General features: G+C 36.8%; 5 protein-coding genes across 5 annotated transcripts; 2 read left to right on the plus strand and 3 right to left on the minus strand.

Annotated features, from left to right (window-relative positions):
- Positions 1 to 4,568: 4,568 nt before the first annotated feature.
- Positions 4,569 to 7,385, plus strand: LOC106358297 (subtilisin-like protease SBT1.7). Its single transcript, XM_013798045.3, has one exon. It carries the CDS (start codon positions 4,831 to 4,833, stop codon positions 7,111 to 7,113), a length of 2,283 nt encoding a protein of 760 aa, XP_013653499.1. The 5' UTR covers positions 4,569 to 4,830; the 3' UTR covers positions 7,114 to 7,385.
- A 3,615-nt stretch (positions 7,386 to 11,000) lies between these two features.
- On the plus strand, positions 11,001 to 12,154 carry LOC106358298 (histone H3.v1-like). The gene has a single exon (XM_013798046.3). It carries the CDS (start codon positions 11,026 to 11,028, stop codon positions 11,986 to 11,988), a length of 963 nt encoding a protein of 320 aa, XP_013653500.2. The 5' UTR covers positions 11,001 to 11,025; the 3' UTR covers positions 11,989 to 12,154.
- A 1,127-nt stretch (positions 12,155 to 13,281) lies between these two features.
- LOC106355271 (U-box domain-containing protein 2-like) lies at positions 13,282 to 16,484 on the minus strand. The gene is made up of 4 exons (XM_048736819.1): positions 15,973 to 16,484; positions 15,793 to 15,894; positions 13,639 to 15,312; positions 13,282 to 13,555 (listed from the first exon to the last, which is right to left on the minus strand). The coding sequence occupies exons 1-4, from the start codon at positions 16,252 to 16,254 to the stop codon at positions 13,496 to 13,498; spliced, it is 2,118 nt and encodes a 705-aa protein (XP_048592776.1). The 5' UTR covers positions 16,255 to 16,484; the 3' UTR covers positions 13,282 to 13,495.
- Positions 16,485 to 16,696: 212 nt separating this feature from the next.
- Positions 16,697 to 19,132, minus strand: LOC125575273 (metal transporter Nramp4-like). Its single transcript, XM_048736820.1, has 3 exons — positions 18,392 to 19,132; positions 17,990 to 18,126; positions 16,697 to 17,804 (listed from the first exon to the last, which is right to left on the minus strand). Exons 1-3 carry the CDS (start codon positions 18,913 to 18,915, stop codon positions 16,927 to 16,929), a joined length of 1,539 nt encoding a protein of 512 aa, XP_048592777.1. The 5' UTR covers positions 18,916 to 19,132; the 3' UTR covers positions 16,697 to 16,926.
- Positions 19,133 to 19,873: 741 nt separating this feature from the next.
- LOC106358302 (WD40 repeat-containing protein HOS15) lies at positions 19,874 to 23,392 on the minus strand. The gene is given in 15 exon segments (XM_022689644.2): positions 19,874 to 20,179; positions 20,266 to 20,340; positions 20,432 to 20,505; positions 20,577 to 20,630; positions 20,746 to 20,820; positions 20,910 to 21,075; positions 21,077 to 21,105; positions 21,149 to 21,278; positions 21,377 to 21,423; positions 21,551 to 21,629; positions 21,758 to 21,895; positions 21,897 to 22,127; positions 22,190 to 22,265; positions 22,268 to 22,294; positions 22,393 to 23,392. Coding segments are annotated over 15 exon segments (1,578 nt in total). The 5' UTR covers positions 22,550 to 23,392; the 3' UTR covers positions 19,874 to 19,959.
- Positions 23,393 to 25,700: the final 2,308 nt, after the last annotated feature.

Here is a 25,700-nt window from a genome sequence, read left to right on the forward strand (position 1 = left end):
CATTCGATGCATTTCAGTTCCTTTCTTTTAGTCAGAGGACATTCATTTCGGTAGTGACCATAGCCTTCACATTCATGGCATTGTAGTTTCTTTTTGCGGTTTCCTCTTCCCGAGTCGTTCCGCGCATTAGAGCGATCACTGTCTCTGTTCTGAAATCGGTTACTAGACCTGTTCTGTCCCTTCTCAACCCTTTTAAGCATCTTGTTGAAGTTCTTAGCCATTAGACTCATGTTGTCTTCAATTCGTTTGACGCGATCAATCTCCTTGCTGTCAGCAGTAAAGGCAATTCCTTTTTGCTCTTTGGGAAGTCCTTCAGCTCGTTCTAGGTCATGGACTTTGAGAATGCCAGCTAGTTGGTCAAACTTCATCTCATCAGTGTTGATAGCTATCTTCAAGACAGCTTTATATGCCTCAAATCGTGGAGGGAGACATCTCAGCACCTTTTTCACAAGTTTCTTCTCATTGTATTTCTTTCCAAGAACAGAGGCTTCGTTGGCTATGGAACTGATTTTTGAGATGAAACTCCCAATTGATTCATCATCCTCCATACGCAGGTTTTCGAATTTAGAAGCCAGATGATCAATCCTTGTGCGTCTTACACTAGTGTTTCCTTCGAAGTGATTTATGAGTGTATCCCATGCTTCCTTGGCAGATTCACATCCCTGAATGATTTTGAATTGATCGAGATCAACAGCTGAGAAGATAGTCGTGAGAGCCTTAGAGTTGAACTTTGATGCAGCTTTATCAGAGTCAGTCCACCTCTCCTTGGGTAAGGGTCCCATGGACTTATCATCCATTACCATGGTAGGAGCAGTCCACCCTTGTTCAACAGCCGTCCATGCGTCTTCATCTATCCCTCGAATGATATGTCGCATTCTGGCTTTCCAGTGACCAAAGTTCCCTTCATCCAACATGATTGGTTTTTGTAGTGCAACGAGTTCCTTCATAGTTTCCATGATAGTCGCAGGGTCTCAACCTGTGAGTAGACTCAGTGAGTCCACAGAGGTGACCCGCTCTGATACCAAATGAAAGATCTAGGATAACCAAAGTAAAGAACTCTCAAGGATTTCCAAAACACAAACTTGTTTTATTAAGAATCTTTTAGACAGTCCACCAGGACTTAGTCTAATCCGAATGATACAACGTCTAACTAGACTTGAGACGGACCAATTCTTAATCTACCCAGTGCACTAACGATGAGAGCTTCACCGTTTTGCCAAACCAAAGTATGCTTCTGAACAAACCTCAGAGCATATGAAAACAGTTCTCCAAAGCGTAACCTAGACACCTTGCCTCTTTACGCTTTTATACCCTTTTTCCTAAGATATCTAATCTCCCTGATATCTCTCCAACAGCCGAGATCTCTGATTGCTTCTCACTGAAGCAATACCTTCGTGATAGTTATCTGCCACGTCATCCCTTTGTAACGACTTGTCAATTGATATGTTACACAACGGTTCAACCGTGTAGCACTTCCTCTGTTCCACATTGAACCGGCTCCAAACCTGGAGCTAACATACCTTTCTTAAACCCTCTGTCTCAGGACTTCATAAACCTTTCACAAAACTTAAACTGCAAATCCTAATCCAAAACCCTGACATGCGTGTGTATAAGCGTGTGGATCAAACCTTTCTGGTCCAATTATATATTAGGCCTTAAAAGTTATTATTACTCTTACTAGGCCCAATTAGGGAAGATTTATTGCGCGATAATAATTAATAAGACAGGAGAGGCTCGTGGAAACAAGAGATGCCCACGAAAGCATGAGTTACATTATTAACAGAACTAATAAGATAAGAGAGGCCCATTTAGCTTTTACGATTGAATGCAAAAAGCATGAGTTACATTATTGCTTTTTGATAGATTGCGTGAGTATTTTTAATAATTCATATTCAAAAGAAAGGAAAAAAAAATGTTGCTAGAGTAGATCTGGTAGGCACACATATCAATTATAATCAAGTTCCAAAACAAAGAAAAAGCGTGGTCCAATGGGAACACTCACTGATACATACTATTCTATTCCAAAATTTAATATAAAAGTAAAACAAGGACGTGGCAAGAGTCTAAAACCAGTCGTGGCTTAATCACTGAGAGTCCGCCGATACAATGGACCAACCTGCCAGCTTCTGCTGTTGCTATAAATTTTAATTTTTGTCGCTTACAAAAATATTTTGGTGTAAGAAGATAATCTGAGACTATATCATTATGTTGTTCAAAAAAAAAAAAGTATCATTGTAGTGTTATAACTATTTAGATGGGACTTCAGTTAGGTCTGATCTGATGTAAAGACACGTTAATTCATGTCGTACCATACGAACCAAAGTCTCTAACTGCCACACATATTGTTTGGGCTCCAATCGTCCAAAGCATTGGTTAGTTGATGATGTCTTCGACCAAACTCATTGAGGTCATTGAAAGGTAGTTCGTTCTGTGTACGTTCTCATACGTATTAACATCATCTGGCTCAAGTAGTTTACAGTCTGTTTTTCTTTTGTTAAGATAAATTTGTCACATATTAGTACCAAAATATTATATGAAATTTTTTTCGTTGCATGTTTCTTTATTTATTTTTAAATAATGTTAAAATTTATTTTAAAAAAGGTTGTTTTACACTCTGTGTTGCATTGGTGTAGAGTTTTTCTTTTATAGATTTAAGCTATAAAATTATGTTTTCTTATGGCAATCTTTTACCAAAAACGATATAGCTAATCCTCGCGCATATGTTTTATGCTCGTGGACGGGAAGATTGCATGTTGCGATTTCGTATAATACATTCTACGTATATTTTAATTGTTTTACTTTTAAATTACCCTTGAAAATCAATTCAGGAGACTGTAAAACAAACTTTAAGTGATCAAACATAAATCACGATGATGTACGCAATCAATGCACTAAAAACAAGAGGGAACTTGCTAATCATGATTTTTCACGCAATCCAGGCGCATCACGCGACCGTGACATACTTTCTGATGTTAAGTATTTGCAAAAAGACATTGTGTGTGTGTACATTTTGATGTATAATGTGGACATGAGTTTGTACTGTTGTATATACAAACAAACAGAAGAGAGTCACGAGCACCTAGATTCCTGTATGAACGTACTTCGAGGTAAGACAAAATTGTTGACTGGACCCCTTAATGATATACTATCGTATTTGTGAGAATTTAACCAGACTCGAGACGTACCGTACCGTACTCAAGCGAACCGGACGTAAGAATCGGTTTAATAATTAATAATTTTTCTTTTGCTGATATCAAGGAATATCGAAACAACTAAAATTATTAGAATGTTATTTGAAGAAACAGATTAAATTACTAATGTAAGCTGTATTAGGCAGGAAAGTGGTATGATGGGTGGTTGAGAAAAAATAATTATGATGTTGCGAAGATTGATTAGAACTTTGATTAATTAACTTAATTAGGCTCACATGTCGCGTATTAATATCTACTGGTTGCCACTCATCTGTCCTAACTGTAATAATTGAATCACCGAATAATTATACCTCCTTCCATTGACTGGAACAAAATGGTTAACTTTAGTAACTTCATAGTTAGTAGTATATATTCTAAAGTCATATATGTTTCTTACTTATAGGATATAGTTGTCATATAATTGATGTTGATTCCGATTAGCGAAAGTGTACAAAGATCCCATCAGTTGTTGTAATTGAGATCGGACGGTTGAGTATGGTTTGGAGTTTACTTTTAGCTTTTGTCTTTTGCAGAGTTGGAATTATGGATCTGATAAATTGCACGTTATGACACATGGGCCATAATCCCAGCGCTTAGATCCAAATCAAAGTGTTGCGCCTGTTCCCACTTGCAGCTTCGGTTACGGTATATGAATAGGGAAGACATCGTTCTTCAAACTACACTGAAAACATATTAATCTTTTACCGAAAGAAACATACTAACCAACGCCGAGAAACATATTAAGCTTGATGCAGAAACTAACATCTATAAACTAGCAAAGTGAGCTGAGCATCCCATCAACTCAAAAGCAAAGATAATCATCCCTATTTACCAGCAAAGAAAACCTGGTAAAAAAAACGAGACCAGTGTTTTTGTTTTCACTCACGTCACCAATAGATTCGTACCCAAACTCCATTCAGAAATTTCTGTTTATTTCAGATAGCTTATAGTTAGTGTTTCTTTTTGGCTAAGCTCGTTGGTGATTGTGATGTATTGATTTTTTTTTGTCACGAATTGTGATGTATTGATATACACGAAAGAAACTGCCTTCAGAGTCATGACCCACTCATTAGTCATTTCCGATGGTCGATTATTTCGTAACGCATGCTAATATTTAAAAGATTCGAATTTGTATGTGGGAAACCAATGTAATATGCAAAATTAAATATACATACTTTCGACATCACAGAAAAAAAAAAATCTTCTAATATATTACTACGAGTTAAACGGATATGGACTTAGTGGTTTACAAACGTCAAACATCAAAATGGTTTTGTGAACGACATAGCATGAGGAGTCTATCGAACTTATAAACCATTTTGTAGTCTCAAACAAGGTCACATTAAAAGTCAGAGAAAAAGACGATAATACTAAACAGAAACAGAATCTCAAGTTAACAAAAAAACCATTATCTCCTGATAACATACGAAAAACATATTACTTCATGTAAACATAGGTACACTAGTTCAAACAAGAAGTCTTGGGACATTAAAGAAAACACGAAAATAATCACTTTAACAGCAGAAGAGTGACACACATATCAGTATCTCATCTTCCTTTATCTACAATATATAAACCCTCTCTCCTCTCATCCTTTCTTCTTCGATTTAGAGAGAGAGACCACAAATTTACACAAAAGATGTCTTCTTCTTCGTTTCTCTCATCCACCGCTTCCTTCTTTCTCCTTATCCTTTATCTTCTGGGTTCTTCCCAAATTTCCGATGGAGCTCAACAGGCCACATACATCGTTCACATGGCCAAATCTCAGATGCCATCAAGCTACGATCTCCACTCTCTCTGGTACGATTCCTCTCTCAGATCCGTCTCAGAGTCCGCTCAACTGCTCTACACCTACAACAACGCGATTCACGGATTCTCCACTCGTCTAACTCCCGAGGAAGCCGACTCGCTCATGACTCAGCCGGGCGTCATCTCTGTTCTCCCCGAGCACCGTTACGAGCTACACACGACTCGGTCCCCCCTCTTCCTCGGCCTCGACGAACACAACAACGCAGATCTCTTCCCTCAAACCGGCGCATCCAGCGACGTCGTCGTCGGGGTTCTCGACACCGGAGTCTGGCCGGAGAGCAAAAGCTTCTCCGACAACGGCTTCGGTCCGGTTCCCTCGACGTGGAAAGGCGGGTGCGAGGCTGGGACTAACTTCACCGCCTCCCTCTGTAACCGGAAACTAATCGGAGCTAGATTCTTCGCTCGCGGCTACGAAGCGACGATGGGACCAGTCGACGAATCCAAAGAATCAAGATCTCCTAGAGACGACGACGGTCACGGAACGCACACGTCCTCAACCGCCGCCGGATCCGTCGTGGAGGGAGCTAGCCTCCTAGGGTTCGCTAGCGGAACAGCTCGCGGGATGGATCCACGCGCTCGCGTAGCGGTTTACAAAGTTTGTTGGTTAGGTGGTTGCTTCAGCTCAGATATTTTAGCTGCGATTGATCAAGCCATTGAGGATAACGTGAACGTTTTGTCTATGTCTCTCGGCGGTGGGATGTCTGATTATTATAGAGACGGTGTTGCTATTGGAGCATTCGCGGCCATGGAGAGAGGTATATTCGTTTCGTGCTCTGCTGGTAACGCTGGTCCAAGCCCTTACAGTTTATCCAACGTAGCTCCTTGGATCACCACGGTTGGTGCTGGTACGTTGGATCGTGATTTTCCAGCGATTGCGATTCTAGGCAACGGGAAGAATTACAGCGGAGTTTCTTTATTTAAAGGAGATGCTCTTCCGGATAAGTTGTTACCGTTTATTTACGCGGGGAATGCGAGTAACGCTACTAATGGGAATCTATGTATGACGGGGAGTTTGATTCCGGAGAAAGTGAAGGGGAAGATTGTTATGTGCGATAGAGGAGTGAACGCTAGGGTTCAGAAAGGGGACGTGGTGAAAGCTGCTGGTGGTGTAGGTATGATCCTGGCCAATACGGCGGCTAACGGAGAGGAGCTTGTGGCGGATGCGCATATGTTACCTGCGACTACAGTAGGAGAGAAAGCTGGCGATATCATCAGGCGCTACGTCTTGACAGATCCGAATCCCACCGCTTCGGTTTTGATCCAAGGTACCGTGGTTAACGTCCAGCCGTCTCCCGTGGTTGCTGCGTTCAGCTCGCGAGGGCCTAACTCGATTACTCCCAACATTCTCAAACCTGATTTGATCGCGCCGGGAGTCAACATCCTCGCCGCGTGGACCGGAGCCGCGGGACCTACGGGACTTCCTTCCGATCCTCGCCGCGTGGGATTCAACATCATCTCGGGGACGTCGATGTCTTGCCCTCACGTCAGCGGTTTAGCGGCTCTTCTCAAGTCGGCGCATCCCGAGTGGAGTCCGGCGGCGATTAGATCGGCGCTCATGACCACCGCGTACAGATCCTACAAAGACGGGAAACCGATCCTCGACATCGCGACGGGGAAGCCTTCGACGGCGTTTGATCACGGTGCGGGATACGTGTCTCCGACGATCGCCACCAATCCAGGACTCGTTTACGATCTAACGACGGTGGATTACTTAGGTTTCCTCTGCGCGTTGAACTACACGTCGTCGCAGATCAGAAGCGTTTCGAGACGCAATTTCACTTGCGATCCCTCCAAAACGCACTCAGTCGCGGATTTAAACTATCCGTCCTTCGCCGTTAACGTTGACGGATCCGGAGCGTATAAGTACACGCGTACTGTCACGAGCGTTGGAGGAGCTGGGTCCTACAAGGTTAAAGTCATTTCGGAGAGTACAGCAGTCAAGATTTCGGTTGCACCGGCGGTTTTGAATTTCAAAGAAGTTAATGAGAAGAAATCGTATACGGTGACGTTTACCGTAGACTCTTCTAAGGCGTCTGGATCTAGCTTCGGGAACATTGAATGGTCAGATGGGAAACACGTGGTGGGTAGTCCCGTGGCGATTACCTGGACGTAGTGGTTAATTATGACAAAATTAATGGGGTTTTATGGGAAGAAGAAAGTCACAGATATTGTCTGCCGTTTGTTATAAGAGCTTTGTTTAGCAACAACAGCACGCAGTCTTGGCTTATCTAGTTTGCTTTTGGAACTCTTGTCGTTGTGTTTTCTCTTTGCTATTTAAAGAAATGAAATCTTCTCCGGCCGTAAGGATAGCTGGGTTGGGTCTTTTAGCTGTTTTATCATGTGACTTGAATATTTAAACGAAAAGTAAAATGGTTGAACTTTTTAGATGTTGATGTGTTTACTCATTTTCTTGGCCGTGACATCCTGTAGAAACCTAAAAGTTACTAAATGCGTGTCTGAGATGATGGGAAATCAATTACTAAATGTGTGTCTGAGATGATGGGAAATCATCCTAGGGTGGTATGGTAGATCATAACTGTATAGAAGAAAAACAAAATCATGATTAGATTTTTGTTGATTCATGGCTTTTACGGACGGTATAGCTTAATGGGCTTTAGTATACTGGGCCCATTAGAAGGTGGCACTTTAAACTTCTATGGATCTTTGCTTCCTGTATTATGATTCTCCGGTTCAAAAATATAGAACATTAAATTCCACCACACATGATTATGAGTTTTAATCGGCACCGTTACTAAGAGAATCTCCAAAAAGGAACTCTAATTTGAAGTTTCCAAACTCTATATTTGAAGTTTAAAGATGTTCTTCTCTAAAAGCAAAACTTTAAACTCAACTTCAAAACTATTTGTATTTTATAATATGAAACTTATATTTGTTATAACTAATTTGAATTCATAAAACTTTTATAAATAACTAGTACATATATAAACATATTACAATAACATTAATAAATAAAATATTCTATAAAAAATTAAATAAAAATACCTTAATTAATATTAAACTTCAAAAAAATACCATGTTATTCCATAAAATAATTTTCGTAATGCATATATGATCTATTAGTGCATTTCGAAGTAAAAATGGGTCTCCTCATTTTTACTTTGTAGATTGCAAGCTAAAAGTTGTTGAAATCGTGTGATATTGATACTTGTAAATATATAAGATCGGAACAAGAAAGTAAAAGAGAAATATAAAATATTGCTAAAAGACTAATTTCTTTTTGATGATATTAATACTCGTGAATATATTCGATATGAACAATAAAGAATTGAACGGAAAAGACATCAAAAAAACAACAACAACCATCTTTAGTATAACAAAAAAATTTAGACAATATTTGAAAATTTTGAAGGTTCCGGATCAAACTTATCTAACTATTAGTGTTGTTGTAATATATAAATTTGTGTAATAGTTATGTCTTCGTGTAATTCTAAAAAATCTTTTTGTTGTTTTTTTTGTATATTAATGTTGATGTGTGATTGTAGGGACCAAAATGCAAATAAAAATATGAAACTTCAAATTTGAAGTTTTGATCACTCTTCAGAACTTCAAATTTGAAGTTTTGAAATTTCTTTTTAGAGAGCAAAAAACTTTATATTTGAAGTTATAGAGTGTTTTTTTGGAGATGTTCTAAAGTCAATGATTTCGGCAGATGATTACCTACTGCACAAGTCCATTTCGCATCATGCCTTCCATGGCCAATCTTGATTCACGTTGCATGATTGTAAACCTCTCTTAAATTTTACAACCAAATATTAGGCGTACAAGACTATAAATATCCACATGCACAAAACAAATATACATTAACATATAATATATAATCTTATCGCATTCGTATATATATATGTGTATAGTTCAAGTTTGCCAATTATTTTATGAAATTACATGCCAGCTTTTTGATGTGATAAATATACTATTAAATGTATAGCAAACTTAAATTTAACAGAAAAGGCTATTTGATAGAAAACTATCACTGATCAAGTTCCTCCAATGTATGATAACAATGTGATTATGATGAGTTTGAAAATGTAATTTTAATATAAAAAGAAAAGTATAAACGACAATGAATACGTCGTTTCTTGCGGTCTTTTATTCATGGTGACAGTTTTTTCAAGCAGGAAAATTGACTGTGGTGGGATCGATTGTAAGCGATTCGTTCTTCTGAAAACATAAATCTGGTGTACAATTTGAACTACTGTGAAGATGGTTCCATGGTGAGCTGTTCTTCAATGGTAAAACTTTGATTGACGGCAGAGTTTCGTCGAATCTCCCTCCAATCATCGGTTGAGTGTGAGACGGAAGCGATGCGTGTCGCTCCGACGGTCCTGATCATTCCACGTATCCGGTCTCCTCGACGCGTGGACCAGCCGAAGTCGCCGGGTGTCTCGTGGTTTGGGTGTTGGGTCACTGGCCCATTAACTGTTCTTGGTTGGCCTGTGAGCTTGTTGTTTTTTTGGATTTGTAGTGTATGTGGGCTTCGGTCTTGTAATTGGGCTTGGTCCCTTCTCCATTAATATAAAAACTTTGACGGAAAAAAAAAAAGAAATGTTGACAAAAATATAGTTGTTGCACCATACGTTTCAACTATATCTGGTACCACATTTTCCTTTTTTCTCCTAGTAGTGCTTTATTTCGAACATAGCTTTTATAATTATACAACTCGACCAAGACTTATCATATGATTTCAAATCCACATTCTACCTTTATTTCGTAGATGACAAACCTTGTCTTGATAATGAGGAAAGTTTCTTTTTCATGAATGTTAACCCACATCCTTCTAGATTTTTTTTTTTTTTGCTAAATAACACCCTTCTAGAATTGGACATCGAAAAATATAAAATTTAAATTTAAATATGCAAATAGTCATTTTCCTATTGTATTTATAGTTTGTAAATCGTACATGTGGTCAGAGTCTAATGCTTAACAACTTATGGAAACATTTGTAGACCATTATTACATGTTTGAAAATGAGAAAGGTAAGAAAATGTCATACAGTAAAATAGACGTTAGATCATTCTAATTGAACTGTAGCTAGAAAGTAAGAAAATAAGAAAAGGATGCATAGTTTATCCTCTATACATACATAGAAACAAATTTAAAACGCTCGTAGTTAACAACAGAACATCAAAAGAAATTATAAAAGCTCATGATAAAATGTATGATGCATGTGGAAGATGAATGGTGATGGTGCTGGGTAAAGCGTAGCTATCGCGTGCCAAAAATAGTGGCCTAGGCCCACTCCTCCACAGACCCAACCTTCTAAGTTATTATTATTATTTATATTTTTTTGGTTCTTTTTAACGATATTTTCTTGGTTCTTGTTTTTCTTACATATCTATGTTTTCATTTATCAAAAAAGTAAGTAGATATATGATATATTATAACAAGGTCTCTTATACCAAAAGCCTGCCATAACTTTATAGCCTCTCAGATTTATCATGTGTGTTCTTACTAAAAGGGTTCTCGAAACATTTTAGTTTTTACCCGCCAAAGCAAATATAAAACAGTTAACAGCCTAATGCAAGTTGACCACTAAAGAAGACATATATAGTATAAAACATATTTTCAGGATTCTAATTAGGCACAAGAAGAACTCGAAACATAGTTAAACATACGAATATACGATGCAAATTAATATAGACTATGCTCAACTGTGGACAATTGTCACGATACTAAAAGGAAAAAAGAAAAAGAAACACCATGTCTAGTAAATTTAGGACTTATTCTTCTCATGATCTTTATTATGGTTAGAAAAAAATTTAAATGGGAAATAACTTTTGATGTAAAATAAATAGTATAGTTTTTTTTCCGATGGCTTAATGTCTATTTTCAAATATTATTATAATACTTTCTGTATATAAATAAATACAATACACATGTAATTTATGTATCAAAAGACTATAGGTTTTAGTGGGAAAATAACTAAAAGAAAAGGATCGATATCGTTTTGACTTTTTCAACAGAGACTTATTTTGTCATCTTTAAATATTCGCCCACTCTTTCGTTTATGTGTTTAAATTTAAAAACTTTCTCTCTGTCTCTCGTTGGAAACTCGGAAGCTTCGAAAATGGGGAGGACTTGTACAGAGGAAGAAGAAACCCTTTTGATCTCACATGGCAATCAAGATCAAGAGGACGAAGAAGAAGATGATGACGCACAAGAAGAAGAAGAAGAAGCGTTGTCTCTGTCTGATTTGCCGGTGAGTTTATCTAATGAGAAAGTTCATTTCCCAAAACAGTCAAAGTCAGAAGAAGAAGAAATCGAATCCGGGTTCGAATTCGAAATCGGGTCATCGTTTCGGCTCGGGTCGGATTCGTGTGAACCGGCTCCGGAGATGAGTACCGCGGACGAATTATTCTCCAAAGGCCGAATCTTGCCTCTACGTCACTCCTTCAGCTTAGACGCCGGTTCGAACCGGTTAATCACCAGATCCGAATCGGTTGAATTCCGACGAACCAGAGCCGGATCAGACCGGAAAATCAAAAACAATTTCATCGACTACAGTCAACCGAGTCCAAACCCACAGATCAGACGATCATCGAGCATGACGGCGAGGGTGAACTCAATCAGAAACCCTAAGTCATCTTCGATTTGGGACTTTCTCCGGCTAGGACTCGTCCGCACGCCGGAGATCGAGCTCCGAACGGCGTCGAACGCAAGAGTATCAGTGAGTCGGAACAGTAGCTGCAGCAGCACGAGCACGAGCTCGAACTCGAAGAAAACAGGAGAGTCGAGATCGAGGAACCGGAGAAGAAGCTTTCTGTTCGCGGATTGCAAATGTTCGGTGGCGACGGAGACGGTCGTGCCTGTGAAAATCAGTGTCTCCGGTGAGACGGAGGAGAAACAGAGGAAGAAGACGGCGAAGAAAGAGGAGAAAACAGCGGTTGCGCGTAAGAGAACGTTTGAGTGGTTGAAAGAGTTATCACAGGTAGGTTCTGTCGTTGACCATGGCAGAAGAAGCTTGGCGTGATTGATGATTCGAGCAAAAGACACATTCTTGTTTCGCTGCTTCATTTTTTTTTTTGTCTTTACTATTTTAAGTTAAATGTATTTTTGTGTTTAATCATTTCCTACGTAATTATCTTTTTGTATGTTAGTGGCTAATTTTCAATTATACAGTACTTTAGTTTATTTCATTATGATTTATATTTTATCTAAGTTTTAAATCACATTTTCTTACGTAATTATCCTTTTGTATGTTAGTGGCTAATTATCAATTATACTTTAATTTATTTCATATGATTTATATTTTAGCTAAGTTTTAAATCACATTTTCTCTTATCATCTCTGTAATATATTCGGAATTTCAATTATTCTGCTCAAATCACCCAACTTTACACACAAAAAATCCCAATCCAACCTTTGAAAGTGCACTACACATTCATCAGCTAATATCAGTCTCATAAAAAACTTTTTTAAAGTTAAGTTTAATTTTAGACGAGCAAGACAAGAGAGATGCATACACGTATATGAGATGGTATGAAAGTGAAACATCATTTAAGAAACGAGAATGATGTGAAAGTGAAATATCATATAGGTGTGCTTAACTTTATTTTTCTTTTCTTTTTGTTTTCCATAATAGATAAGGAGTGGTGCTTGGCATGATTAAAAGCAATGATGTTTATATAGACAAAGACGTGAAATTTCTCACCATCAAAATCGTATAATATAATGTTTTACTACCAAATCCTCAACTCACTTGTGAGATGTGCATTAGGCGGCTTCAAAATCTACCGAAAACTCGCTGGAAACTTTCAAATGGGCCTCCCATCAGTTCAATGTATTTCAAATGAAATTAAAAGTATAGAGTAAAAAACTGTGGAGTTATTAATTAAAAATAATTTATTTTTAGATATTTTTTTTTATAAAATAGGAAAATAGTTAATTTTACTATTAAACTTTAGAAATCCTATTTTCATATTGTTTTCATTATATTATTTAATGTATATGAAATATCTTTCATATAATTTAAATATCATTTAGACATAATTTTACTAAATATTATCAAAGTATAATAAAATATTAAGAAATAATATAGATAAATTTATTGTAAATATAAAACAAATAATATTTATTTGTACTATATAATCTGTATATATACAATTTATTAATTTATTATTCTAATAGGACCATATATTTATATATTATCTAAAAATTTATGATCTTTTTATTTTATCGATTTGTGTTGTATTTTGAACTGGTATAAATCATGACTGATTTATTAATTTTACTATTTTACTTCGATAAAATAATAAGAGAACAATAGACAATTCTCATATTAAATATTCACTGTTTAATTTTTCACATTGCATACATGTTTTCCATACAAATCACTATATAATATAGCATCATATATATGTAGATGTATAATCTTTCACATTGCATACATGTTCTCCATCTATAATATATCATCATATACGTGTAGATGTATCATAATTGTATAGGTTAGTAGTAAAACCTGCGAAGTAAAACTAAGATCAGTTTCGCCTCTGGTTCTCTTGTTTTAAGGCTTCAAAGTACTTAAGAAGACTCTTTGCCTGAAACAAACAAAAGCATAGAAACAGTTAGTTATTAGTTATTACCAAACAAGAAGAGGAAAGACAAAGCAAAGGAAAAGAACCTTTTCTTTGGCTCTTGTTGTTCCTGATCTAGTAAGAGCCACAAGAGGTGGAATAGCTCCTTCTCTTATAACAATGTTGCAGAATCTTGAGCTATCCATACAAAGCACGCAAAGTGCTGCAGCTGCATTCTCTTGTCCTCTTGGTGAACCCAACTCCACAACGTCCACCAATAACGGTATCCCTCCTCCATCTCTAATCGCAATCTTTGCTTCTGGCACGTTTGCAAGATTAGCCAACACAACCACAGCTCTCTCCACCGTTCCAGCTGCAGGATTCATCATCTGGATCAAGTACCTAACTCCTCCACCTCTGATCACCATCTCTTTCTCCCTGTTGCGTGTCGCGAGGTTGGTTAGAGCCGTGGCTGCGTCCTTTTTCCCCCTGGGACTTCCATTACCCATAAGCCTAACAAGTGGCTCTATAGCTCCTGCTTGTAGCATCTTTGTCCTGTTCTCTTCGGCTTTAGACAAGCTCACTAGAGCTCTTGTTGAGTTCTCTTTGGCTTCCATGTTTCCTGTCTTGAGAACGTGAACGAGCGGCTTGAATACTCCACTATACGCGATGACGGTTTTGTTGCTGTCGTCGAGTGATAAGTTGAGCAAGCAAGTCACGGCTTCCGCTTGGATCATCTTGTCCATGGAGTAAAGCTTATTGACTAACGCAGCGATTGCTCCGCACCTTGCAATCACAGTGCGGTCGTCTGGAATGTCTTTTGTTAGTAGCCTGAGCTGAGCTGTGGCCTCTCTTTGTGCATCTAACGAAGAACTCTTGAGATCTTGAATCAGTTTCTTCACCTCTACTTCCATACTTGAACTGCCTCCAGTTTCTTCTGCTTCCATGTTTGAACTGCTTCCAGTTTCTTTCATGGTCGCTGGGATGATCCAGGGCTGAGGAACAGTTTCACCCGGTGCCTGTGAGATCGATGTGTTGGCTTTGGAAACAACTTTAGAGACAATGCCTGGTGCAGAAGCAGACCTAGTTAAGACCTGATGCAGCTCCTCGCATTTGCTAGCATCTACAGATTCTATATGGTTGCACTTAAGTGTATCATCCATTACAGGAAGAGGCAGAGAATCTCTGGAGTCATCAGCAGAACATGATCCAACAAGAAGAGGGAAAGGCTGATTTGAGTGAATCAGCTCCAAAGGATCAGGAGGATTGACATTGTTTGATTCACACCAGTTGGCAATGAATGCCTTGACAGTGAAGTTAGGTGTCAAAGTGGTCTGAGACAAAGCATGCCTTGTCTTTGGGCAGACCATGAGTCCCATATCAAACCATTTTTCGATAAAAGCCCGTTCGTATGTTTGACCAGATGTCACAGTGACAGGATCAGTCATAAGCTGAAGTGATAGAGGGCAGAAAAAGTCAGAAGGTGACTGAGACTGCTCTATCTTGGCAAGGTAATCATGCATTTGCTTGGTCAGATAGATCAATCCCTTTATAAAACCAGCTCGGGTGTTGTCCTTGACAAGGTTAGCATCTTCCTTCAAGTTTGTAAGTACCACACCTTCGATCAGAATATCCTGGTTTGATCTCAAACCAACACTCTCGGCAATTTTCACCAGAACCTCTGGAGTAAGTTCAACACCTTTTCTTTGATCTATCAGAGCTAGATCAATAGTATACGAAACTTCCTCTCTTCCCACTAACTTCACCAGTTCTATGCAGTCCTGCAACATTAAACAAGAGCCAAACAGAACCAGTCCTTAGATTGTGGGAACTCTATTCGAAATAAAATATTTACAGATTCTTAAATATTTTTACAAATTTTGTAGATGAACTGTTTACTTTTAAATTTAAACAGTATACTATTTATTTTTTTATCTTTTTCTGTCAACATTTATTTTTTATATAAATCATAATAATATAAAATTTATCAATATTTTTTCAATCATTTTCATAAACTAAAATTGTTTGTTCATTTTTATTTTGCAATAGATATTTTGATGTTACTATACCAAAAAAAAATAAAAAATATATATATATATATATATATATATATATATAACTTTGAAACAAAAAAAAGTGAAGCCTCTCATAAGTTGAATGTTTCAAAAGAATTCATACAAGCCCGATTCTGGAGCCAGTTCAATTTATGTAGAACCTAAAGAACACTACACACAAATTCTTGAACATTGAGACTATACTACCTCAGATGGTGAAACCAAATCAGCAGGTAAGTGTTTGAGAAGCTGAAAGACTTCCAAACTTGATTCCCTCATCTTTGATGCTAATGATTCAATTCTAAGAACCTGGTGACACACAAGATAGGTAGCTAGTAAAGAGAAAAACACTTAGCAAAGAGAAGAGTTGGCTGTTTCTTTACTTACATATAAGATTCTACTTGAAAGAGGTTGCCAGCTCTCAAACTGCTCTCTTAGCTCATCAACGTATTGAGATAACTCTTCAAAGCTGTTGTTAAGCAATTCGCTAGGAGACACATCAGAGACAACAGGGTTGTCAAGAAGAGGCATAAGAAGCTTTGCTATCTCTTCTACTCTTGAGTAATACTTATGAGCTGGGTTTGAAGATAACTTGTCATTTGATGAAGATATACTTAGATATGAGGAGATGTTATCTAGAAGAACTCTTAACCTAGACACCTCCTCCATATATACCTTGGGCTATGTTAAAAAGCAAGAACATGAGTTTATAGTGTTGTGCATCCGAGAGCAAATGGCAGTTTCAGTCTCTTATTATTAGTGGTCTGCTTAGTCGTTACAAAATTTATTTATTTTTGGTTCTTAATAAATGTGTTAGGCTATTGTCGAGCCTCTTACGTCAAACATTGTTTAGGAGTGTGTTTATGTAAAAATCACATATATTCAAAACCTATTTATTTATTTTTTGACTTTTAGTGAATTTTTTTGGTTTTTGGATTAGGAAGAGCTGTTGCACACAAAAAAAAAAGGATTAGGAAGAGCTGATCCTATGTTTGATATTAATGTCATGTATCGTAATAATCTTTAGACTTTCTAATTGAATCTGTGGATATTTTTGTTGTTGAAAAACAAGCTTCTTATTACCGTTTTATTCAGCTAACACTCCAACAAATATATGAATTTTTCAACAAGGAAACATTTCAGATTCTAAGAAAAAAAGAAAGGAAGTCCTGAATATATTCTTACACAAAGTCTATGCTCTAAACCATAAAATACCAATATTACAAATACATATCATGACATTGTTACCATACTACTACTGATGAAACCAACTTTCTATTGTTTGTTTCAGTTTTCCAGATTTATTCCCATTCAGTAAAAAGAGTCTTTGCTTTTTTGTACTTACTCATCATCCCTCTCTGTAACTTTCTGCGACGACACTAGCTGCCAAGGAGTAGTATACGTGAGGCCTCTTGAGATAAGGTAAAGCACAAACACCACATACGCAACAGCGAATATGATCACCGGCACAAGCAAAGCCACACTCGTCGCAGCTCCTGAGAAGAAATCCACCATCAGATACCCATTAATAGCTATCACAAGAGCAGCTACGATCCACGAGATGGTCTGCACTAAAGGCTGGATTTTAAAGCTCCCCATGATCTGCTCATTCGACACCAAGCAAAGCAGAGGGATAACTGCGAAAGGGATCTGAACAGACTGAAGAACGTTAAGCCACTCGTTAAGCTCATCAAGCATAGAATCAGAAGAATCAAAGACAAGAGCCACGATCATTGTCGGGACGATGGCGCAGCTTCTTGTGATCAAGGCTCTGACCCATTTCTTCATCTTGAGGTTCAAGAACCCTCCCATTATAAACTGTCCTGCGTAGGTGCCTGTGATGGTACTACTCTGACCAGCTGCCAACACTCCTATCGCCCATATGTAGAGTATTGGGAAAAACCCGCCGCCGTATTTGTCCTGCAAGTACTGTCCTGCGTTTGCAAGACCGATGGTGTCCGCTATGTCTGTCCCGTAAAAGGCTTTGGCAAAGACGGTGGTGACAAAGACATTGATGATGAAGGAAACAGCGAGAGCTCCGGTGGATTCAATGGAGTAGTACTTGAGAGCTTCTTTGACACGGAATCTCTTTTTGGGATCAACTTTTCTCGATTGAACAAGCGCAGAGTGCAAGAAGACGTTGTGAGGCATGATAATGCATCCCACGATTCCAACCGCTTGTTTTATTGTCCTGGAACTGAGTTTTGGAACCAATGCTCCTGCGTTAAACAAAAAAAAATCACCATTTTTAGTTTCTCCTTGTGTCCTAATCTGCAAATCAGATATGAACGAAACGAATTGATAAAAAAATTGGTCCAGGCGCCCGCCTAATCATTAATCTTCTATAAATAGCTTATCTCCTCTCCAAACAAAGAATCAAAATGTTGAGAAGATTATAACTAACCAACAAGGAGTTCAGTTCCACTGGGTTTCGTCTGACCAAACATCCAAGCAAATGCAAGCGCCATTGTTGCAATCAGAATAGCAAACACAGCTTCTAGCTTCCTTATTCCATAATTCTCCAGAAATAGAAAGATGAAACTGCAATCAATCACATATAATAATGTTAAAATCCATTCTAAACTCCCCTAACATCTCCAACAAATCAAGAACAAACCTAAATTTTTCAAAAATGAAGGATTTTTCTAGTTTTTTTTTTCTAAATTGAAAATTTATATAATCAAACCCCAAACAAGAATAAAGATTTCGATTAAAAGAGTAGACTAAAACAAAAAAAATAATCTCAAATCATACTACTCTTAGCTAGCTTCGTAACAAATATTAGAATAATAATTGAGAAACTAACCAGTCCAAAGCAGTGATAACAACACCAGCCCAAAGAGGAACCAACCCATTAGACAAGATCTTGATAGCTATCGCACTACCGATAACCTCCTGAATATCAGCACCGATCAAAGCAATCTCCGCCATGATCCAAAGCACCATCCTCGCCCAAGTGGGATACTCCTCGCGGCAGAGCTCAGCCAGGTGCCGTCCCGTGGCGACGCCGAGACGAGCAGAGAGAAGCTGAATGAGAAGCCCGATGGCGGTGGCCCACATGAGGAGCCAGATGAGAGAGTAGCCAGCGATGGCCCCGGCTTGGAGATCGCTCTCTAGGTTCCCCGGATCGAGGAAAGCGATGCTCATGAGGAACCCCGGTCCGGTGAACAGCCATAGCTTCTTCCATGAGAAGCGTGGCGAGTTCCCGAGCTCGTCGTCGTAATCGGCGCCGTCTTCTTCGTCTACTCCGACTATGTGGACTTTCTCGGTGTCTTCGTAGGCTCTCTCCTCCGATGCTAGTAGAGGACGCGCTCTCTCTGGCTCCGACATCTTGAGTGTAACTGCGGTTGCCTGTCCTTTCTTGTGGTTGTTACTATTATTGTCTTTTTATATAATCAAGGAGATTAATGGTGGTAGATAAGATTTAATACAGAACTTGTGAAGTGTAGAGAAGCGCAGAGGGGTTTAGTTTTGTCAACAACTCACGAGATCGTGTGAAGTTTGGGATTGTCGAATCTTTTTTTTTCTTTCTTGGGAATATCACAGAATTACAACTCTTATTTAAAAATATAATAAAAAGGCTTTCCTATTCGTTACGCCATCTATTATTAATGAAGAAAAATGAATAATTGCAAATCTTTTTTTTCTATTTTACAGTCTCTAATAATTGCAAATTTTTTTTTTAACCCGGATTTCTAGCTCTAGTGGTAAATGGTTTACAGTTGTGAGTACCGTCACCTGGATTCGAATTCCGGCCACTGGGGAATTAACATTTTGGCATCGTTAGGGACAGAAGATCGACAAGTGGCAACACGTGATTAGTCTAGATCACTTATGCGAGGCCAGAATATCTATGTATAATTCAAAAAAAAAAAAAGAGTTTGGAATTTTCCGGGTTATTAGAAAAATGTTTGAGGACGTGGTGAGTAGTAACGAAAAGGAAAGGGGTTGGGAATAAGAAGAAGCGTGTTTGGCGTGGTGGTTACACGACTCCGTCAGCTCTCGCCACGTGCCATCATCCACCTCCACTGTTTTCACCTAACCGGGGCGCGCACGACGGACTTAAAGACGGGCTTTGTCTCCAGTCTTTATAGTTGTGTTCCTTAATAGCTCACAATTTGTGGTAACTAATCACTTTTAGTTTTAAATACAACTTGTGGACAACTAAATTTAAATAATACTATGTATTAGCAAATTCTTTAACCTTAATGCAGTTTGTTTTCTCTTAATTATTTATTAGTTGTTACTCGTCAGTCAACCTCAAGTACAGTTTTGCCTTTCTTCTCTATTTTAGCTTTATAATAAATATATGTGCAGCAACAAAATAAGGCTTGTAATGAGGGTGTTTAGACGGATACTACTACACTTCTAAAACTACATTCTGAAATCTAGAACAGAGACCGAGTTATCAGCGAAACAAGCTGCGAGTTTGTTACCTTCCTTGTTCCAACACACTTCGAAAATCCCTCCAGCTCCTGTGTATGTCTTCACGATCTTGCCTTCTTTTAATGACCATATGTGTATCGATTTGTCCACTGACCCACTCACTATGTACTCCCCGTTTGGACTAAACGCCAATGAGTATACCGCGTCCCTTTGTCACCAATTCAGATTTTGTTACTACCAATGGTTAAACAACAAATCATCATCATCATCATATAGAGGGCTAAAGTTTTTTACCTGTGGCCGTTGAGATTACATAGCATCTTTCCTAGTTCTGCATCCCATATCTTTACTGTTGAGTCAAATGATGCACTGCTCACATTTAAAGAAACAACACAGAGAGATATGTTACACACAGTGTCACTTTACTTTTTTTCTAAGTACTATTCTATTTTTTTATCACCTCGCAAGAGTTAGCGGTTTGTTAGGATTGTTGGTTCCTGGTCCTGTAGGGCTCCATCTGATTGTATATATCTCCTGAATACAACATAATATCCATCTTTAGACGCTATTTAAAAAAAAAAACATTATTTGGATTTATGTTTTACCTTAGAATGGTCTCGGAGATCATGAACAAAGCTGTGTTGTTTTACATTCCACATCTGAATAAAAAGATACACATACGACAAATATAAGGAGATAGAACAACTGACAACAAATGTCTGTTTAAGTCAAAGGAAACTAAAAAAGTACTTTTAAGAGATTAATTCAGAAAACCTTAGCGGTACTATCATCAGAGCACGAGGCCAGTAAAGTACCGGTAGGATCCCATTTCACGCAATTAACCTCACCCTGCAATTATGAAATCACCGAGTATGATTGGAGATTAGACAAATGTCAGACTGATACAGGACTTAATGACAAGATATGAGAGACATTACCTGATGACCAGCAAAGGTTTTGACAGGCCGAGTTTCTCCAATCTTGCTTAAGTAGATCATTGTGTCCGTAGAACTCGTTGCAAAAGACACATTGTTGCGCCAATCAACGTCAAGTGTTGGCCCTATATTGCAATTGCATCCGGTGTCATACTCATACTCATGCATGAGAACCAGTTGCAAGTAAAGTCCCCTCACCCTGAAAAGTCAGTAATCATATATTACTACAGAGCAGAGCTCACATTCCAGTCAAGAGTAGTCACATCCTTGCACTTCTCGTTTGACTTTCCTTTTGCATGTTTCAGGATCAAAGTGCTGATACTACGACCAGATTCCGGAATACTCCAGATACGTGCTGTCGTATCACCAGACCTGATATTTTTGTAAATGAAACATATAAATGGAATAATAAGAAAACAAAAATTAATTATTCGCATGTGTATTCCATCTTTCTAAACAAAACTACTTACCCTGAGGCAAGCAATGAAGCCGACGGACTCCATGCGCACGCACAAACCTGAGATAAAGACAGCATCGTAATCTCAGTATCAAAATAACTAGGATTCATGAACTAGATACCAGTGAAGATGGAAATCAACTATACAAAATGCCAATTTAAGGGATAAAATCACCTAAAAAGGTACCTCAGCAGTATGCCCTTCCAAAACCCTCACATCAGAATTAGAAATGCGAGACGGCAGAGATGTCGGAGTCATGGTGGTTCTGCAGCTGTTCAAATCAAATAAAAATTAAACAGATATTATTATCTGGATTACAAAATGTTATTCTCACATATGATTCATCCCACAAAAGTTTCAACAATAACACAGAAGAAAAAAAACTATGAAGACCGACCCGAAGAAGGGCCATGCTCTTCATCTCCAGCGTTTTCTTTCTCATTTTGGTCAATAGCCATGTCCCTATCACCATCTCCAAGCTGATTTGCATGAGCCTTTTCCCTCTCTAATTTCATTCTCTCCATGCTTCTCGTTCAAAGAAGCTGATTTGCTGCGATCTCCATCATGACCTCGTTCAACCTCTTTATCGTTTTCTTTAGATCTTTCTCTGTCCTTGTCCTTATGCCTCTCTTCCCTCTTCCTCTCCCTCAGCATCACCTGCAACTCTTTTACATCCTTTGAGATCAGATCCAACGGTTGAAAGAATGAGAAATCCTCGTCAATGTTCGCTGCCCCCTGCTGCAAGTAACACAGCAAAATCATAGCTCAGTCTAACACTGTAAAGAGATAAAGAAAAAAAAGAGTAACTATTACACTGCTCAAATGTAGTGGAGACCTTTCTGAACAAACTTGACAAGAGCACCCGGTGGAACCATATTCCCATCGATTTTGCATTTATTAATCCTAGTGTGAATGCAGCGTGTGTCAACCCTTCAAATACCAAAGATTACAACTCAAACTGAGCTTAAACCCCCTTAGCTTGTAGCTATCGGAACAGATACAATGGGAGAGATTACAGAGAAGGTTACCTGATTCCTGAAGATATCGGAAGATCAGATAATTCAATTCGACGGAGGTTTGAAGACATCTCCTACGGCCAAATTCGACCGAGTCGGAGTAACCCAGTCGGTGATATGTTCCCACGTATCTAAACCGGGTGAAATTAAAACACAATGGGCCTAACATTATACAATAACTCACTTATTGGGCTAAGCCCATTTAATATGTCATCATCATCAATAGAGTTGATTTTAGGAACCCTAGTGAACACATATTCAACCCGATCGTAAAGCTTGCTAGAAGCGATATCGATCGATGATCCAATAGATTAATCGATCGATATTGTGAAAAGTGTATCAATCGATATTTTCATAGAATAATTGATCGACACTTTCTTGTGATCAATAAACGAGAGTTGAGATCCAAGATCTGGATATTAGACTGTCTATACAACGGAAGTTGTTAGATTTATACTCCCAGTTGAGTTCTATAATATCTTGCAAGCAACAATTAGCCTCTATATCATTATAATTTTGATTACCTGAATAGAAATCCTAGATCTAGCAACCATCATTTCCATCAAACAACTCTTTGCTAAGCTGAACAATTGTCTTGTTCAACTTGTTTACTGCTTTGCTATTTTACTGCTTTATAAACTATTAGTCTTGCTTAATCATATAACTATTAGATCTAATTGGTTCTCTAGCTCCATGTGAATTCGATCTCTAAGTACTATAACTTGACTTCAGTATAAATCACTCCTTACTGTAATTTGAGTGATATCATTTGGTTACAATGAAACTATGTCAGCTCGGTCTTACATCATGATTTAGCAATTTAAAAGTTAATTATGGTTATGAGAAGTTTACATTCACGTGTCAATCATATCTATCTTCGATAGATTTCTTCTTTTTGTGTCATTTTGGTTATTGCTCAATATAAAAATTGATTTTTGAGTTTATTCTCATTTCTTTCTTTTTATTTTGGTATGAGATTTAGAAAATGTTTAAGATTCAAAATTATTAAAGAGATACATACTTAGGTTAAGATATACGCCTTGTGCAGAATAAATACTTATTTTATATTTTTCTGCATATTATAAAATAATAAAATAATAATTATATATTAAATAACTAAGAAATCAGTTACTATTATGTAATAAATTGGCTTGCACATATAAATCAAATGACCGCCCTTGTTTATTCACAATCATTTTAGAATAAATAAATCAAAACAATCAGTCTTATATATTGTATATGATATATAATTAAATTTAAACGATATAAAGTATATATATATTAATATAAACACCTATTAAAATAAAATTATTTATTTATATGATTTTATTATCATTGTATCTTATTATAGAAAATAATTTAAACATTGATCAAAAAAGTTTATGTGAGACTTTTAACAGTTTTAGTAATTTATACTCGTTTTGAAAATTTAAAATACAACATATACAAAAAAAATCTAAATTTTTAATATATGATTCGTGTAATTGTGTTATTTATTTTAATAATAAAGAATCAAACAAAAATGATAGAAAGTATACATATTATTAGCAAATATTCATTATTTAAAATCATTAATTACTATATATATTATAATCACATTAGGTAATTTCATAGATTTTATTTAAGAAACTAATATATAATAAATAGCCACCTTTCTTTAGTTAATAATATCATATGATATCATATAGTTGGTATTAAATATTTCTAGTTAGATAAAAATCGAATTGGACCAACATGTTTTCTAATTTCAATGTGAGGCTGACACGTATGACTAATTAACCACTTAATTGATTGACACATAAGCAATAAGTATTTTTTAGTTATTACAAAATTGGAGTTATATCTTTTCAAATTTTCTTCAATTAATATATAGTGGATTAGCTAATAGTAAACACTTAAGGAACATCAGCTAAACATACGAGAAACAAGCTATCTCTACGCATGCTCTGTGAAGAACCAGTCGACAGATACAACCAACATCTCTTGCACTCAGAAAATTTTCAAACAGTGCTATATTTTGGAATCTGAGATTAGAGGACAAATAGTTAAGGATTCTTTAGTATAGAACGATATTTGAAAAACATAGAAAAGAAAACTAGAAAGACGATATTGTTAATATAAGAATATTGTCCAGATAATTGTTGCAGCTCCTAATCAGTTACTTTAATTTCTGTGCACAGTTGTAAAAATGTCATTTAAAAAAATATAGAAGAAATATTAATATACACGGATTTGGATCTGGGAGTCGTACAGTTGGTCCCCCTCCCCCCTTAATTAGCCGGCCCTACTTCCATACCAAGGGCTCCAAAACGGCAACAGTTGGTCTCTCTGACAACCATTCCATCCAATCCGTAGTCTTGAAATTGAGATGACATAATTGCCTTTGCCCCTTCGATGCTCGATAGGGGTGTTGAATGTTGATGTAGGTCCAGTGATAAATTTCACGCGTCGTTACTCTGTCACGACAAAACTTGTATTAACATTTTTAACCCACGTTACATGTATTTAGTAAGACAATAAGATTACAGGTCATGATGGTGGATCGGAATCATGATTATTGTCTATATTTGGCAAATCCAAAGTGCTTCTTCAAATACATTACCAAAGCAAGAAGCTAGTTATCAAATCATGTATGACTTTCGTGCATAATGAATTTACTAGATTATTAGTAACTTACTAGATGTTTTGTCCGCACATGCGGACTTAATCATTTTACAAATATATATTAATTTATATTTTATTAATTCAAAAATCAACATGATAATTTATTATTTGTGTTTTCAAAAAATTAAATCAAACATCAAATTATATATATATATATATATATAACGTAAATTTAATTAAAATATATATGTTTATTATTATGCTGAAATTTTAAAAGAAAACATTCACATATCAAAAATATTTTAGTAAATATATTTATACAAATTTAGTTGATTAATATTTAATTATAAATTGTTTATTTGTTATTTACTAACTTTTATAATTGAAAAAATAAATTTTAAGATGACAACACAATATATAAGAATTATCTTATTTGAAAAAATTAACATTATTAATAAAAAATCGATTTAATTATATAATTAATTATATAAAAAATTCATTAAGGGTAACAATTACTTGAACCGCTTAATTATTATAAATAGTTTTATATCTTATTTTAAAATTTATAGCTGAAAAATATGTTTTAAAATAACAACACAATGTAAAAATTATCTTTTTGGAAAAAAATATTATAAATAAAAATTGTTTTTGATTATATAGTTAATTATATATAAATTCATTAATGATAGTATAGATATTAACCGTTCTAAGTTTTA

This window comes from Brassica napus, chromosome A7, assembly GCF_020379485.1.
Source record: "Brassica napus cultivar Da-Ae chromosome A7, Da-Ae, whole genome shotgun sequence".
Classification (NCBI taxonomy): domain Eukaryota; kingdom Viridiplantae; phylum Streptophyta; class Magnoliopsida; order Brassicales; family Brassicaceae; genus Brassica; species Brassica napus.

Excerpts from the sequence above, each read along its gene's own strand:
- LOC125575273 (XM_048736820.1), bottom strand. The coding sequence starts at position 18,915 with ATGTCGGAGCCAGAGAGAGCGCGTCCTCTACTAGCATCGGAGGAGAGA. Across the intron at positions 18,127-18,391 it reads GTTATCACTGCTTTGGACTG|TTTCATCTTTCTATTTCTGG; the intron begins GTTAGTTTCTCA and ends GATTGATTGCAG. Across the intron at positions 17,805-17,989 it reads TGGAACTGAACTCCTTGTTG|GAGCATTGGTTCCAAAACTC; the intron begins GTTAGTTATAAT and ends TGTTTAACGCAG.
- LOC106358297 (XM_013798045.3), top strand. The coding sequence starts at position 4,831 with ATGTCTTCTTCTTCGTTTCTCTCATCCACCGCTTCCTTCTTTCTCCTT.
- LOC106358298 (XM_013798046.3), top strand. The coding sequence starts at position 11,026 with ATGTGTTTAAATTTAAAAACTTTCTCTCTGTCTCTCGTTGGAAACTCG.
- LOC106355271 (XM_048736819.1), bottom strand. The coding sequence starts at position 16,254 with ATGGAGGAGGTGTCTAGGTTAAGAGTTCTTCTAGATAACATCTCCTCA. Across the intron at positions 15,895-15,972 it reads TTTCAAGTAGAATCTTATAT|GTTCTTAGAATTGAATCATT; the intron begins GTAAGTAAAGAA and ends GTGTGTCACCAG. Across the intron at positions 13,556-13,638 it reads CAACAAGAGCCAAAGAAAAG|GCAAAGAGTCTTCTTAAGTA; the intron begins GTTCTTTTCCTT and ends TGTTTGTTTCAG.